The 13,860-nt window shown below is 35.1% G+C and overlaps 1 protein-coding gene and 1 pseudogene across 1 annotated transcript in view; both read left to right on the forward strand.

The window, feature by feature from the left end:
- The window catches only part of SEC24A (SEC24 homolog A, COPII component), a 54,333-nt gene extending 44,290 nt beyond the window's left edge, over nt 1-10,043 (forward strand). The window contains exons 19-23 of the mRNA XM_019740260.3: nt 967-1,104; nt 2,915-3,019; nt 3,334-3,426; nt 6,224-6,327; nt 7,082-10,043. Of these exons, the coding sequence (XP_019595819.2) occupies nt 967-1,104; nt 2,915-3,019; nt 3,334-3,426; nt 6,224-6,327; nt 7,082-7,196 (555 nt within the window). The 3' untranslated portion in view covers nt 7,197-10,043. The remainder of the gene's footprint in view (nt 1-966; nt 1,105-2,914; nt 3,020-3,333; nt 3,427-6,223; nt 6,328-7,081) is intronic.
- Nucleotides 6,364-6,960, forward strand: LOC109451781 (small ribosomal subunit protein uS8 pseudogene; annotated as a pseudogene).
- Nucleotides 10,044-13,860: the final 3,817 nt, after the last annotated feature.

The raw sequence follows: 13,860 nt of genomic DNA on the forward strand, positions 1-13,860 counted from the left end.
TCTCCCTTACTAGGATTTTTGTCCATGAGGGCAGGATTTTTATCTTTTTCCTTCACCACTTTGTCCTAGCACCTAGAACAGTTCCTAGTACATAACAGGCACTTAGTAAATATTTTTTGAGTGAATAAATGGAACTTCCCTTCTTCCAGTTCCCATAGTACTCTTTGATCTTTCTTAGTGACTGTCCACATACCAGTTTAAAATATCTTAAGAGCCTTTTCTAATCTCCCTTTACTTAGAGTCAATGCACTTGTTTTAAGACATAATTTCATTACTTTGCCTCTTTCTATTCTTTTCCATTAATGGGGTTGCCTAAAACCTTACCTCAAAACTTCATTATTCTCCATGAAACTAATATGCCAGTTAAAACTCACAATTACTTATTAATGCTATTCTGCAAAGTAGTTGTCCTCATTTGTTTTATTTTTCCTGGTTGACATGTAAGCTTTGTTACATTGCTTAATATCTCTGTGGGAGAAACAAGGATAATTAATCACCATAATTATCACCCAGTATTTTTTTTTTTTTTTTTTTTTTTTTTTTTTTATTAATTAGTTTCAGGTATCACCCAGTATTTATAGAACACTTCTTCATATGTATATTTAGTTTGTCATCTGCAATATAACTTTATTCTTCTTGTGATGGCGTTTGTTTTTACATCACTATCACTACATGGTAGACAGAGTGTTTAGATCTATTTCACTGATTAGGAAACAGACACCAGAGAGTCAAATGACTTTGCCATGGTTAGGTAATTAGTTTCTCAAGGCTTTTAGGTGGGGAGAGAGTCACAATTAAATAGATATGTGTGACTTCTTAAAAGATAACTTTTCAAAGAAAAATTGACAGTAAATTTGCTAATTCTGTCTGAAGATATTCTTTTAACGACTGATATTTGCAAAGTTTTATATGTATTTGTTAAATACCATTTTTTTTTCTGGATGGGGGGTGGTTTTTTTGTTACAGAAATCATTCCAGACTGGGACAAATGCACGTCTAGATGAACGCATTTTTGCTATGTGTCAAGTGAAAAACCAGCCCTTGGTTTACCTTATGCTCACAACTCATCCCAATTTGTATAGAGTTGACAATCTCTCAGATGAGGTAAGATTGATTCATTTTGCAGCTTTTATTTGAAGGTTTTAAGCCTAATTATATTGAGTCCATTGTAGAAATCAAGAAAGATTTGTTTTTTAAAGCTTTTTATTTTATTGCTTTGCTAAATCGGTGAAAAGAAATTTTGGTGGGAAGCTCCTGAAAATAGTGCCTTTATTTAAGTTGCCTGAGACAAATCTCTAGAGCAGATCTAAGTCATTTACTTAGAGATTGTCAAATTGACCAGAGCAACTTATGATTTATACATTTAAACAAATTGATCTGAAAGGAGAATCCTGAGAGTTAAATTACATCTAAACATCTCAGGTCAATGTTTAGTGTAACAGTGTTCTTGAATTAAAGAAAAAAATAGTTATCGAAGTTGTAACCTTATTTGCCCTCAATAGTAAATTTACCTGAGTTAAAGTCCCAGCACAAAAATTTTAAATTGTAATCTTTCTTTTTTAAATTGTGATCAAGTTAGGATATATATGTTGGACGTAATATTTTGGTTAAAAACCTTTCAAAGTTTAAAGAATTTAACATATCTTGTATATATGTAAAGGAGAACTTGCCTGTGAAATTTGAGGTAATTTTTAGCAAATGAAAACTGTTGAGAACATTATTGGTTTGTATTACAGAAATAATAACTCAATCCTGATTAACCTTGTGTTTGACAAGTTTAACTAAGTAAGCCTACCTTTTTATCAAATTAAAAAATGGCAAATTAACATAAAAATATAAATGTAATACATTATATAGCTGTAATATGGAAACCACCAGAAAGAAGAAAAAGAAATCACTTGTAATATTTACATCCAAAGACAAGCACTATTAGCATATCAGTGTGTATTTATCAGGACTGTTTTGGTTACAAGTAAGCTTAGGAAGAAAAGGGGACTGGTAAGTCTGATAAGTCACTCAAAAACAAACCACAGAAAAGGCTAGGGTAGAGCTTGACTCAGGTCTAGCTCAGATTCAGACTCTATGCATTGCCTCGTCCTTTCAAATCAGGCTTCTTTGCAAGACTAGAAAACAGAGCCACTGATAGCTTCCTTTCTTTACCACCAGAGAAAGACAAGGCTCTCTTTTCTTAGTTCACAGCTGAAAACCTCTAGGAGAAATTTCTAATATTTGGTTTATAGTCTCTCTCCTGCTTCCCACTTATCGTAAGGCCAAACGTCTTAAGGTACTCTGATTAATAGTCTCTGATAGAGCCAAAGCCTCATCCTGGAGGGTGAATACCCCTTGGTAGAGCTATATTTTATTTACTTCCTCTCTCAGATAAGGTTTAAGTACCTAACTTAAGTACTTAAATTTATTTTTGGTCAAATATGAATAGTTAATGAGTATTTAAAGGTGTGTGTGTGTGCGTGTGTGCGCGTGTACGCGCGCGTGTGTGTGTTTTCAGATAACAGTATTATAGTCAATTTCTGGCTTTAATAAATAAATGCCAAATTGGAGATTTGATACTAAAGTCTCATTTGTATTAGGCTTTTATTCCTCCCTCAGGATGTGTACATGACCCAACCCATGCATTCATCCATTATTATTAACTAAATTCCAGACTTTATTGGCATCTCACTGATGTCTGTTCACATTATGTAGGTATCGATTGCGTTTATTGTACTCATTTTTTAAATAATAGTTAAGATCAGAAGTTAATTTGGCTTTATTGTGATTCACAGTGACTTTGTTTAGATAAGTGGTATTTCTCCATCTTTTTTATATTTAAATATGAATAATTATGTTAATTTTTTAAAAATTGTGATTCCATATTACTTGTATCTAAAAGTTGTAATCTTTGGCTTAATTTCAGGGAGCTCTCAACATCAATGATCGCACCATACCTCAGCCGCCTATTCTTCAGCTTTCAGTGGAGAAGCTGAGTAGGGATGGAGCTTTTCTCATGGATGCAGGCTCTGTGAGTTGTCTGACTGTGACCTCTGCATACTACTACTATACCTTCATTCCCCTTAGTAGCTGTCTTCCTGAACTGATTATATGCTATTTAATCTATACATTTTTGTCTTAGCCACCTTCTCCCTCCATAGCTTCCTTTTATACCAACCATAAAACATCTCATCTTGGTAAATAGTAGTTATTAGTTCAGTTGAAGGCTCTACAATCTCACTAAACTTACTTATCATTTTGAGCTTTTAAAACATACTCAGGGTAAAGGTGAGTCAACGGGTCACTCTGTGCTACATCTCAAAATAATTTTCTTCCTATCTGCAGGTACTGATGCTTTGGGTTGGAAAAAATTGTGGACAGAATTTTCTCAGTCGAGTTCTAGGAGTTCAAAACTATGCATTAATTCCACACACTATGGTAAGACTATCTAATTATAGTGATTGTAGTAGACTTAAAGGACATTTCAAATGTGGCAAAAACATGTGTTGTGCAGGGTGTCATGTGGGGTCTCTGGTCCCACTCCTCACACAAGAATGCAGGATATGGTGAGGCCAAACAGGAACACCCACAGAGCCATAGGTAGGGGAGTCATACCACTATATTCTCGCTGGCGGCTGGGTTGGAGACACAGGAAGCAGTAGCCACACGATCTGCAACCCGACGTGCTAACTGCAATCCGCTCTTGCTAGCTCAGCCACCATCTTCTTGCTAGCTCCCATTTGCTGCTAGCATAGCCACGACAGTTATATTAGTGGCCAGTGGCTCACTGGTTACAGCTGACGGCCAACTAGCCACAGCTGATGGCCATCCAATCACAGTTGATGGCCATTTACTACCCGAGCCAGCACCTTTCCACGTGAGGCCGAGAGCCTGGAAACTGCACTCCTGGCTCTGTCCCCACAACATGCATAGCCCATTTTGAAATCATAGCATAAAACTAAAAGTTTTTCCAAAAAATAAAATGTTACCACAGATTGTTTCTCTTCCAATTGAAAATACTCATTTTATGTCTTAAAGGCATTTTTAAGGTTACTTTGCATCATTGATTTATCTGTTCTTTTTTTAGTTTTTTTCAATTAGAGTTGACATACAACATTGTATTAGTTTCAGGTATACAATGTAGTGATTAGACATTTATATAACTTATGTAGTGATCGCCCTGATAACTTATGTGTTCTTATGTGTCTGTGACAGTACACTATTTTATGGAGAAATTAATGAATTTTGTCGATGGCAAAATAAAGAAAAAAGAAAATAGCTTGCTGTAATTGGCAATAGCGTTGTAACTTTTCTTGTTTTTGTCTTTGGTGTTTTTGGCACGTGATTTGATTGTCCTTTTAACTTCTGCTTTGGAGTAAGAACTAACTAATTGCCACATAAGCAAATGATTTGTAATCAGTGTCAGTTGGTTACTATTGATTATTGAAGAAAGTAATAATGGACTCTCTATCACTAGTTCTGTGACCTTGGACAAGTAATTAACATTTTAACCTCATTTATAAAATAAGATTGCTGTTGCTTATGGAGGAGCACTTGAAATAATCCACGAGAAAGCATTTGTTAAAAATTCAAAACTGTGCAAACGCTATATACTTTTAAAAATTTATTTATTTATTTATTTATTTATTTTTAAATTTTTATTTATTTATTTTTTTTCCCCCAAGTCAAGTTGTTGTCCTTTCGATCTTAGTTGTGGAGTTCAGCTTCAAGTTGTTGTCCTGAATTTCAGTCTTAGTTGTGGAGGGCGCAGCTCAGCTCAAGGTCCAGTTGCTGTTTCTAGTTGCAGAGGGCACAGCCCACCATCCCTTGTGGGAGTTGAACCGGCAACCTTGTGGTTGAGAGGATGCGCTCCAACCAACTGAGTCATCCGGGAGGCAGCTCAGCTCAAGGTGCTGTGTTCAATCTTAGTTGCAGGGGGCGCTGCCCACCATCCCTTGCGGGACTCCAGGAGTTGAACTGGCAACCTTGTGGTTGAGAGCCCACTGGCCCATGTGGGAATCGAACCGGCAGCCTTCGGAATTAGGAGCACGGAGCTCTAACCCCCTGAGCCACCCAGCCGGCCCCACAGTTTTGAATTTTACCTGTGGGTTTAACTCCATTCATAGATGTCATTAGGAGATTCTTGTATTTAGAAGACATACATGTCAGGATTATAGCTAGGCTTAGCACTAGCTTTCAGGCTTTGAGTAAAACTACTGGTCTGAATAACTAGACATTTTAAGTAAAGAGGAAATAAGAAATTGTCATATTTGTAACAATTGCTTGAATGAATCAGTTAATTCTAAATGTCATAATAAAATGGAGAGTTAGGATGTTCTTCTAGATCAGGGCCCAGCAAATTATGCTCAAGGGGGCCTGCCACCTGTTTTTGTAAATAAAGTTTTGTTGGAACATAGCCAGGTACATTCACTTATGTATTATCTATGTCTACTTCAGTGGAACAACAACAGAATTGAGTAGTTGCAACTAAATGACCTGCAAGCCTAAAGTATTTACTTTCTGTCCCTTTAAGAAGTTTGCCCACCCCTTCCTAGAAAATTGTGGTATGCAGAATCTCAGGTCCCTCCCCAGACCTCCTAAATCAATATCTGAAATTCAGCAAGATCCCCAGGTGATTCATCTACACTAATACCCCCTTACCTGTGGTTTCGCTCTGTGTAGTTTCAGTTACCCATAGTCAACTGTGGCCTGAAAATAGTAAATAGAAAATTCCAGTAATAAACAATTTATAAGTTTTAAATTGCATGCTATTCTGAGTAGTGTGATGAAATCCTGCACCGTCCCACTCCATTGCCTGGCATGTAAATCATCCCTTTTCTAGTGTATCCATGTTGTATATATACTACGTGCCCATTAGTCACTTAGTAGCTGTTTCAATTAGCAGATTGACTATTGGGATATCAGAGTGCTTGTGTTCAAGTAGCCCATTAATAGTGCCCTAAAACTCAAGAGTAGTGAGGCTGGCAATTTGGATATGCCAAAAAGAAGCCGTAAAGTGCTTTCATTAAGTGGAAAGTATATATGTATAGAAAAAACATAGTATATGTAGGGTTTGGTACTATCCACCGTTTCAGGCATTCACTGGGGAGTCTTGGAATGTATCTCCATGGATAAGGGGGGACTATTGTACATGATAAAGTTTGAGAATCACTATGGATGATATGTTAGCTATTTGATTAGAATAACTTGGATATTGCCGGTTTTTGTTTAATAGACAGACCTTCCGGAACTTGATACACCAGAATCTGCCAGAACAATAGCTTTCATCTCTTGGCTTAGAGAGCAGAGACCATTTTTCCCAATACTTTATGTCATAAGGTAAGTTGAATTTTTCATTTGCTAATAGTGAAACAGTTTGTTTGGTCTTGCAAGAACCTGTTTTGAGTCATAGATATATGCCACATATTACATAAGCAAACCCTTTAGAATAATATGGGGGGGGGGAGCTCTTTCTGCCATTTTTCCATGCGGCCATAATGGTGCGCATGAATGTCCTGGCTGATGCTCTCAAGAGCACCAACAATGCCGAGAAGAGAGATACATGCCAGGTTCTTATTAGGCCTGTGCTCCAAGGTCATCGTCTGGTTTCTAGCTGTGATGATGAAACATGGTTACATTGGCGATTTTGAAATCATTGATGATCACAGAGCTGGAAAAATTGTTGTGAACCTCATGGGCAGGTTAAACAAGTATGGAATGATCAGCTCCAGATTTTATGGCAACTCAAAGATCTAGAAAAATGGCAGAACAGCCTGCTCCCGTCCCGTAAATTTGAGTTTCATTTTACTGACAACCTCAGCAGGCATCATGGACCATGAAGAAGCAAGATGAAAATACATAGGAGAGAAAATTCTGGGATTCTTTTTCTAGGGATGTAATACATACATGCAAATAAAATGCCTCAATAGAAAAATTTTTTTAAAAGAACATAGAAAAAGAAGAATTTTCAAACAGTACTAAATTATGCTTTGCATTCAGTTATTAATAAACAGTGTGTCAAAAACCTTGTGACAAATCCACTGTTTATGACATTTTATCTAATGCACATAAATATTTTTCTTTTATTCCTAAGGGATGAGAGTCCAATGAAAGCAAACTTTCTTCAAAACATGGTAGAAGACAGAACAGAATCTGCATTATCATATTATGAATTCCTCTTGCATATACAACAGCAAGTCAATAAATGAACAAATGAAGATATTCGACTCGGTTATTTCTAAGGAAAGTCATGATAATGCAGAACACCTGAGAATGTATAATACCTTCCTTTTCTATTAGGTTTGTGGACTGACATGTTGATTATATGTTCTCACTGTGATTTCAACAAACTGTCGCAAATAAAGGACCACAGCAGAGACTCAAACATGCAACTCTGAAATACTGTATTTTTAAAATCAAAATATGTCTACATATGATCAGATACCTTTTTTCCTTTGCTGCCAATTATGTTTGAGTTGTTATGGATTGAAATAAGATGAGACAATATTGCAGAGGCAAAGTACATTTTGTAAAATAAAGACTTCCGTGTTCCAAATGTATATTTCTCATTTTTTTCTGAATTTTTGGCTGCTACATTTAAAACCTCACAAGACAAATGTTGCAGGGAAGTTAAAAATCCATTAATGATGATCTTTCTAAAATAAAAAAATTTTAGAAGTAAATAGTATATAGAAAAACTAGAATCCATCCCCCATACCTTTTTTTTTCCTTATTTAAGGAAGAAAAAGGATCATCATGTTAACCAAAACTAGAGTAAACTAACTCTAGTCTAGTTTGAGAAGAATATGAAATAATACAGTCAAGCTTTAAAATCTGTCAGTATTCTCTATACTTGAAGAACAAAGTCACCTTGATTTGAAGTGAAAACTGTAATTAAGTTGTTTTCTGATTTGACTGCAAAAGACTTGGACATGCTATCTTATTCTGCAGTGAAAAGAATCTGAGCTGTCTTCATTAAATATGTTGGGACTAGCAATGATAATAGGGAGATGAGAAACTGGTTATCTTGATCCTTTAAGTGGGTTTTGTTTGGTACATTTCTGCCTGTGATATGTAATAAAAGTGTTATATTAGTGAATTGAGGATGAATTAAAGAAATTTAAAGTTTTCTTAAATGCTGTCTCAAATGCATCAGTAACATTTTTCTAAAGACTTTAAATAGAAAGCCACTCATAAGAGGTTTATTCTTGGATATTAAAACTTATTAAAGCATGAATGCTGCTGTTTGATTTGATGGATATTAAGATTACATAAATCCAGTATATTGAAGTTATGAAAGAAACTTGATTTCTGAACACGCTCAAGAGACTGCGTTTTTGATTCAGCCAGAGAAATATAGTCAAAACCATTAAGTGACTTTTGTTTACAAATAGGTAAATTATACATCTGTATATTTAAAGTGCTGTGATAGAGTATCTTTAATAAGAGTTTGGCCCAGTATTCACAGATTCATATTGTCTTGTATGAACTTCTTAAAGTAAAAGATGTTCATGTGTAATACTTGATGAAAAGATTATTGTTTGTTTTAATGGGTTAGAAAAATGTGTTTACAATCTTGGTCTCATATGATTACCAATGAAATAATAACTTTCAGGTTTACATCAATATGAGCTGACTGTAACTGAGTTGTTTTGGGATAGGGAAGAAGCAGGTCCCACTAGAATATATACTACTGTCTGTCATCTGGATCAGAATAATTGTGTTTTATAAAGATATCATCTCCCTTAAGCAGTGTTAAGGTTTATTTTCAGTATGCAAATGGTACATTGAACTAGAAATATTCTTGAAAACTGCTTCATTTATTAGGAAGCTATTTTCAAAGAGTAGCAAATCAAAATAAATTTGTATTTTCCCTTCTTTTAAAGAAACAGTCATTATTATGCACTGATGTTTCTTAAAATAATTAAAATTCTCTTCTTAATGTGAATTTTAAATGTTGATATTTGTAGGTCCGTTCTTAATAGTACTAAAGAATCTTCCAGAGGGAAAAGTGTGCTTCTTGGGACAATACTCTTCCTTGTGCCTCACTTCATCCCTAAGTGGGTATGACTCTTGTTATTACTACATGCTTTGTTAGTAGATTTCACAAATTTATTTTCAAAAATTTACTTTAAAAAATTATTTTAGATATTGTGTAACATGTGCAATCCAGAATAATTTTATAATAGCCAGGTCATAAAAAACATAACTTTAGTTAGGATTCACAATATTTGTTCTCTGGATAATGAGGGAATGAATGAACCTTTTGGAGATATTGATATTAAGCAATTATTTTTTGCAATATTGAGTGTGTTTTTTAGTTTGATTTTTTTTTTTTTTTGCAATAGGGCACTACCTGCTATCTCATCTTGTGTTACTTTTTTATGTAAAGCAACTAATATTACACTATGCCATATTTTTTTTATTGTAGTTATAAATTATGAAAGATCTTTGAATTTTCTACAGATCTACAACTACTAAAGTAACAGATAAGGGCAATCTTGGTATTTAAATCTGAGCACGGCAGTTCTACCATAAAAAGTACTCTATTTTTCTAATTTCTAGGATTTTTAAAATAACATTTCTGTAAGTCTGACATATTAATATTCACTCAAGCTGTACCATTTATTTTAGTTTGCATATATTTCACTGTTTTAATTTATGTCTATGTTTTAATTAGAATAAAAGATTTATTTCTTCTAATCAAAATGCATAACAGCTATTATCTAGGGGACCACCAAATGTGATTTCAAGATTTTGTTAACTATTACAAATATAATCCTTATATAGAAATTTTAATTTTGTAAAGTAGTGTATAATATTGTAACATGAAATTCTTGTTCTCAAATTCAAATATGTATTGATCTTCAATGTGCTGTGTTAAATCTTGCTTCTCTGAAATGTTAGAGACAAGATTTGTCTTCCTTTTTACAGTTTGTAGTTTTCACTGTTTTATTCCTGTAAAAAAAAAGTCATTTGTAACCCATGCAAATAATCATTTGAACTATGCTAATTTATCAATTTGGCTATTCAATAAAATTAATTGAAAGAGCTTACATATAGTGACTAGTTATTTAAAGTGATATGAATAACTTGCCAATCACTGAGTAGTGCTATGTTGTGCATCCAAGTAGTCAGTGGAAAACTATTGCTGAAGGTACTTTATATTTAAATCTAAGTCAGTTTCTGGGAGGTTATAAACTGAATTCTTCATGCTCACTCCTCAAGGATAGCTAGGTTTAAAATTCTAGATCGAGTTTTTTTATCCCAAATATGTTTACAATACTACTGCATTATCTTCTGGACCCTTTTACTACTGATAAAATGCCTACTGTCCCTCTAATTGTTTATTTGAAGATTATCTGTTAGCTTTTAAGATTTTTCTTTTATCCTTAATCTATAGTTTTACTACTCTGAGTTTATTGTTCATCCTGAATGTTTTTCAGAGCACACTTTAATCCAAATATCCTTTTCTATCTTCAATTCTGGAAAATTCTCAGCTACTTTATATATTTTTAAAATTTTTATTTTTATTTATTTTTTTTGGCTTAATGACAGAAATTTATTTTCTCCAAGTTCTGAGAGAGCCCACTTTGTGGATTATGGACCTCTGTCTCCTTATGTCCTATGTGGGCTTTCCTTGGTGCAGGCATGTGGTGAGAGAGTAATCTCTCTTCCTGTAAAGGCCACCAATCACATCAGATTAGGACCCCACCCTTATGACCTATCTAGCCTTAATTATCTCCTGAAAGCCCTATCTCCAGGGGTTAGAACTTCAGCGTATGAATTTGGGGACACAATTCAGTCTAAAGCAATATAGAAGGTTTTTTTGTTTCTTCTAAATCTAATTTCTCCCTTTTGTGTTGTTTACTATATTAAATTTTATTTTTAAGTTGAGGTATAAATGACGTATAAAGCAATTTTCTTTAAAAATATTTGCTTCTCTGTCATTCCCTCTATTCTTTTTTCACTCTTGAAATTCTTATTTGATGTATGTTTTCACTAATTCCTCTTGTGACTATTTATTTGCAGATTGAAGTTTAATTTTATCTATTGAATTTTATTCATGCATAACTATTTGTCATTTCCAAGACTGATTTTTTATATCCATTTTTTATTCATTTCTTCCTGTTTGTTTAATAATGTATTAAAACTGTTTTATAAAATTATTTCTGGGGCTGGCCCGGAGGCACAGGTGGTTGGAGCATGGTACTCCTAACTCCAAGGTTGCCAGTTCAATTCCTGCATGGGCCAGTGAGCTGTGACCTCTACAGCTAAGATTGTGAGTGAACAACAGCTCTCCCTGGAACTGGGCTGCTGTGAGCAGCCGGAGGTTTGCGTGAGCTGCCCCGGGCTGCTCAGTGCTGCCGCTGGAGTGGCCGGTGTCCTACAAAACTAGACTGAGAAACAACAGCTTGAACTGGAGTGGGGGGAGGCGGAAGAAAGGGGAAAAAGAACTATTTCTGGAATTAATTCCAATTTGTAATTTGACAGAATTTAAATGTTGTGTATCTTCATGTTAGTTAGAATTTGGATTTGTAGGCTCATTTGAGTAGGTGGATTTTTATTTTCATTTAGCTCACTCTGTCCATGCCCTTCCCAGCTATGGGTTTTTCAGTTGCATTTCCTTCCCCAAAACTAAGGCTCATGGGGGGTTTCAGAGCTCCTGTCCTGCAATGATTTTGGGATAGCAACATTCCAGTCACCCACAGGGGAAAGTCTAGTTGTTTGCCCTCTCTTTTGCCTCCCTGCTTAAAAAGTTGAAGTTCAAGGCTATGTGGGTCAATGGCAAATGATTTTAAAATATTTCTGGAGGGAGAACAGACCTCAGGTAGTGAGTTTAGCCTGTTCGTCCCTGTGTCACGTGGAGCACCTTCAGTGCACCTTACCCATAGAATGTGCTATTATTGCCTGCTTCTGGACCTGCAGCCGGATAGACATCAGACTTCAACTCTGTAATACTTTGTATCTGCTGAGTACTTTGATCTGCTGAGATGTTTCTGTTCTTTTTGAGTCCAGCTATTTACTTTTATCCTTTATATTTTTAACTGTTATTGTTACTGCTGTGTAGAGAAGAAAGGGGTCCAAGCATGAATTTACTGCCTACCTTTAATCCCAGAAAATGAGCTCTAGGTTTATACTTGTGACTCAATCTGTTCAGCTTTGTATCTAGTTTATCAATAAAGTATTAATATTAGCCTACCTAACTAATGCTAGGATCAAATAAAAATTATACATAAAACTCAATGAAAATGCCAAGTTTTGACATGTCCTCTGAAAGAAAATTTTCTGCAGCTATTCAGGTAAGTTTAATCTACTGCTCTCAGTGCTAGCTTTGGGGCAAAGTGGAAAATTAAAAAAAAAAAAAAAAAAAAAGGGACGGGCTTGCCCTTGTAAACACTATAGTGAGAGAGATAGAAATTAATTCGAGTTGTTAAACGTGCGGATAATTTATCAAAGAATCACATACACCACAGAAGTACAAGGAAGGTTAATTAAACTGCAGGAACCCCACAGGAAAATGGTTTCCCAGAAATAAGCATGTAATATGAAATCTTGACAATTCTTACCTGACTAAATGAGCCATATTAAATCAATACATCTCTCTGAAGAACCAAAATTTTCATTTGGCTTCTATAGATTTCAAGTGAAAAAAATCTTTTATCCTGGAACTATTATTTGGCCTTGACTCATCAGAATTGTACCTCATCAAGTTCTGCACATTTATTACTATTTTACAATTATTTGAATTGTAGGATTTTTTTTACAGTGATGAATTCCACATTTTATTTTGGGTGGGGCAGTTTGAGTATGGTGTAGTGGAAAGAGGAAGGGTCTTAAAACCGAAGGATCTTAATTCAAATTTAGTTTTCACCATTTCATTCTTTGCGGTCTGGGCAAGTTCTGAATTGTAGAATATTTTAAAGACAGTCTGAGCCTAGGAGATGTAGATCTGTACAGATATACAGGGGAAATTCTTCTAATGCTTTAAGATTATTAGCGAGGGCATGTCCCTGAGATTTAACTTTCATTCAATCAAGGGGTAAAGTTCAGTGTTTTTACTTGAGCTCCTTATGTGTTGAATCCAAAAGGTAAGTTGTTTGTTTGCTTTTTGTACACTTTTTTCTCAAACTCCTTTTCTGTCTGGGACAAGGTTAGGTGACTGTCAGTTAAATACAATATTTTATTACTTTCTAAGAGGGGCTTCACCTGCTTCCGGATTTTGAGTGTGATTGTGCAGCAGCCTTCATTGCAGGGGGCGCACGAGGCTGCTTCAACCTCTGTAGCCTGTCAGCGAGGGATGACGGAGGATACAATTCCTCATTCATTTACTCATCCACTTAGTCATTACTGAGCTCCAGGGCTGCATTTATAGGACCGAGGAAGTTTGTTTTCATGGGTCCTTTCCTCCACAAAAGTATACTTAAAATTATATATTATGACTGTGTTGGCATAAGGACGACTGTAATCCAGGCTGGATCCATTATTATTTATTCTTACATTTTGTTCTTATTTTTAAAGAACTTAAAAACATTTTCTTGGGCTCCTAAGACCGTCGTGGGTCCTCAACATTGCCTAATTGATGTCGGCCCTGCTTAGCGCTCACACTGCTCTGGGCGTTACATCCTTGAACAAACCACAGTGCTTGTCTTCACGGAGCTTACATTCTAGTGAGAAACAGACAATAAACAAAAGTACATTTAGCTTGCGAGGCGGTTTTAAGTGTTAAGGAGAAAAGGAAAGCAGATAAAGAGAATAGGTGCTAGACTTACCGGGGTGATCACTTCATAATTTATATTAATGTCTAATAACTATGTTGTACACCTGAAACGGATATAATATTGTACGTCAACTGCTATTCAAACATTTAAA

Source organism: Rhinolophus sinicus, chromosome 5 (genome assembly GCF_057876585.1).
Source record: "Rhinolophus sinicus isolate RSI-liver-muscle chromosome 5, RSI-T2T, whole genome shotgun sequence".
Classification (NCBI taxonomy): domain Eukaryota; kingdom Metazoa; phylum Chordata; class Mammalia; order Chiroptera; family Rhinolophidae; genus Rhinolophus; species Rhinolophus sinicus.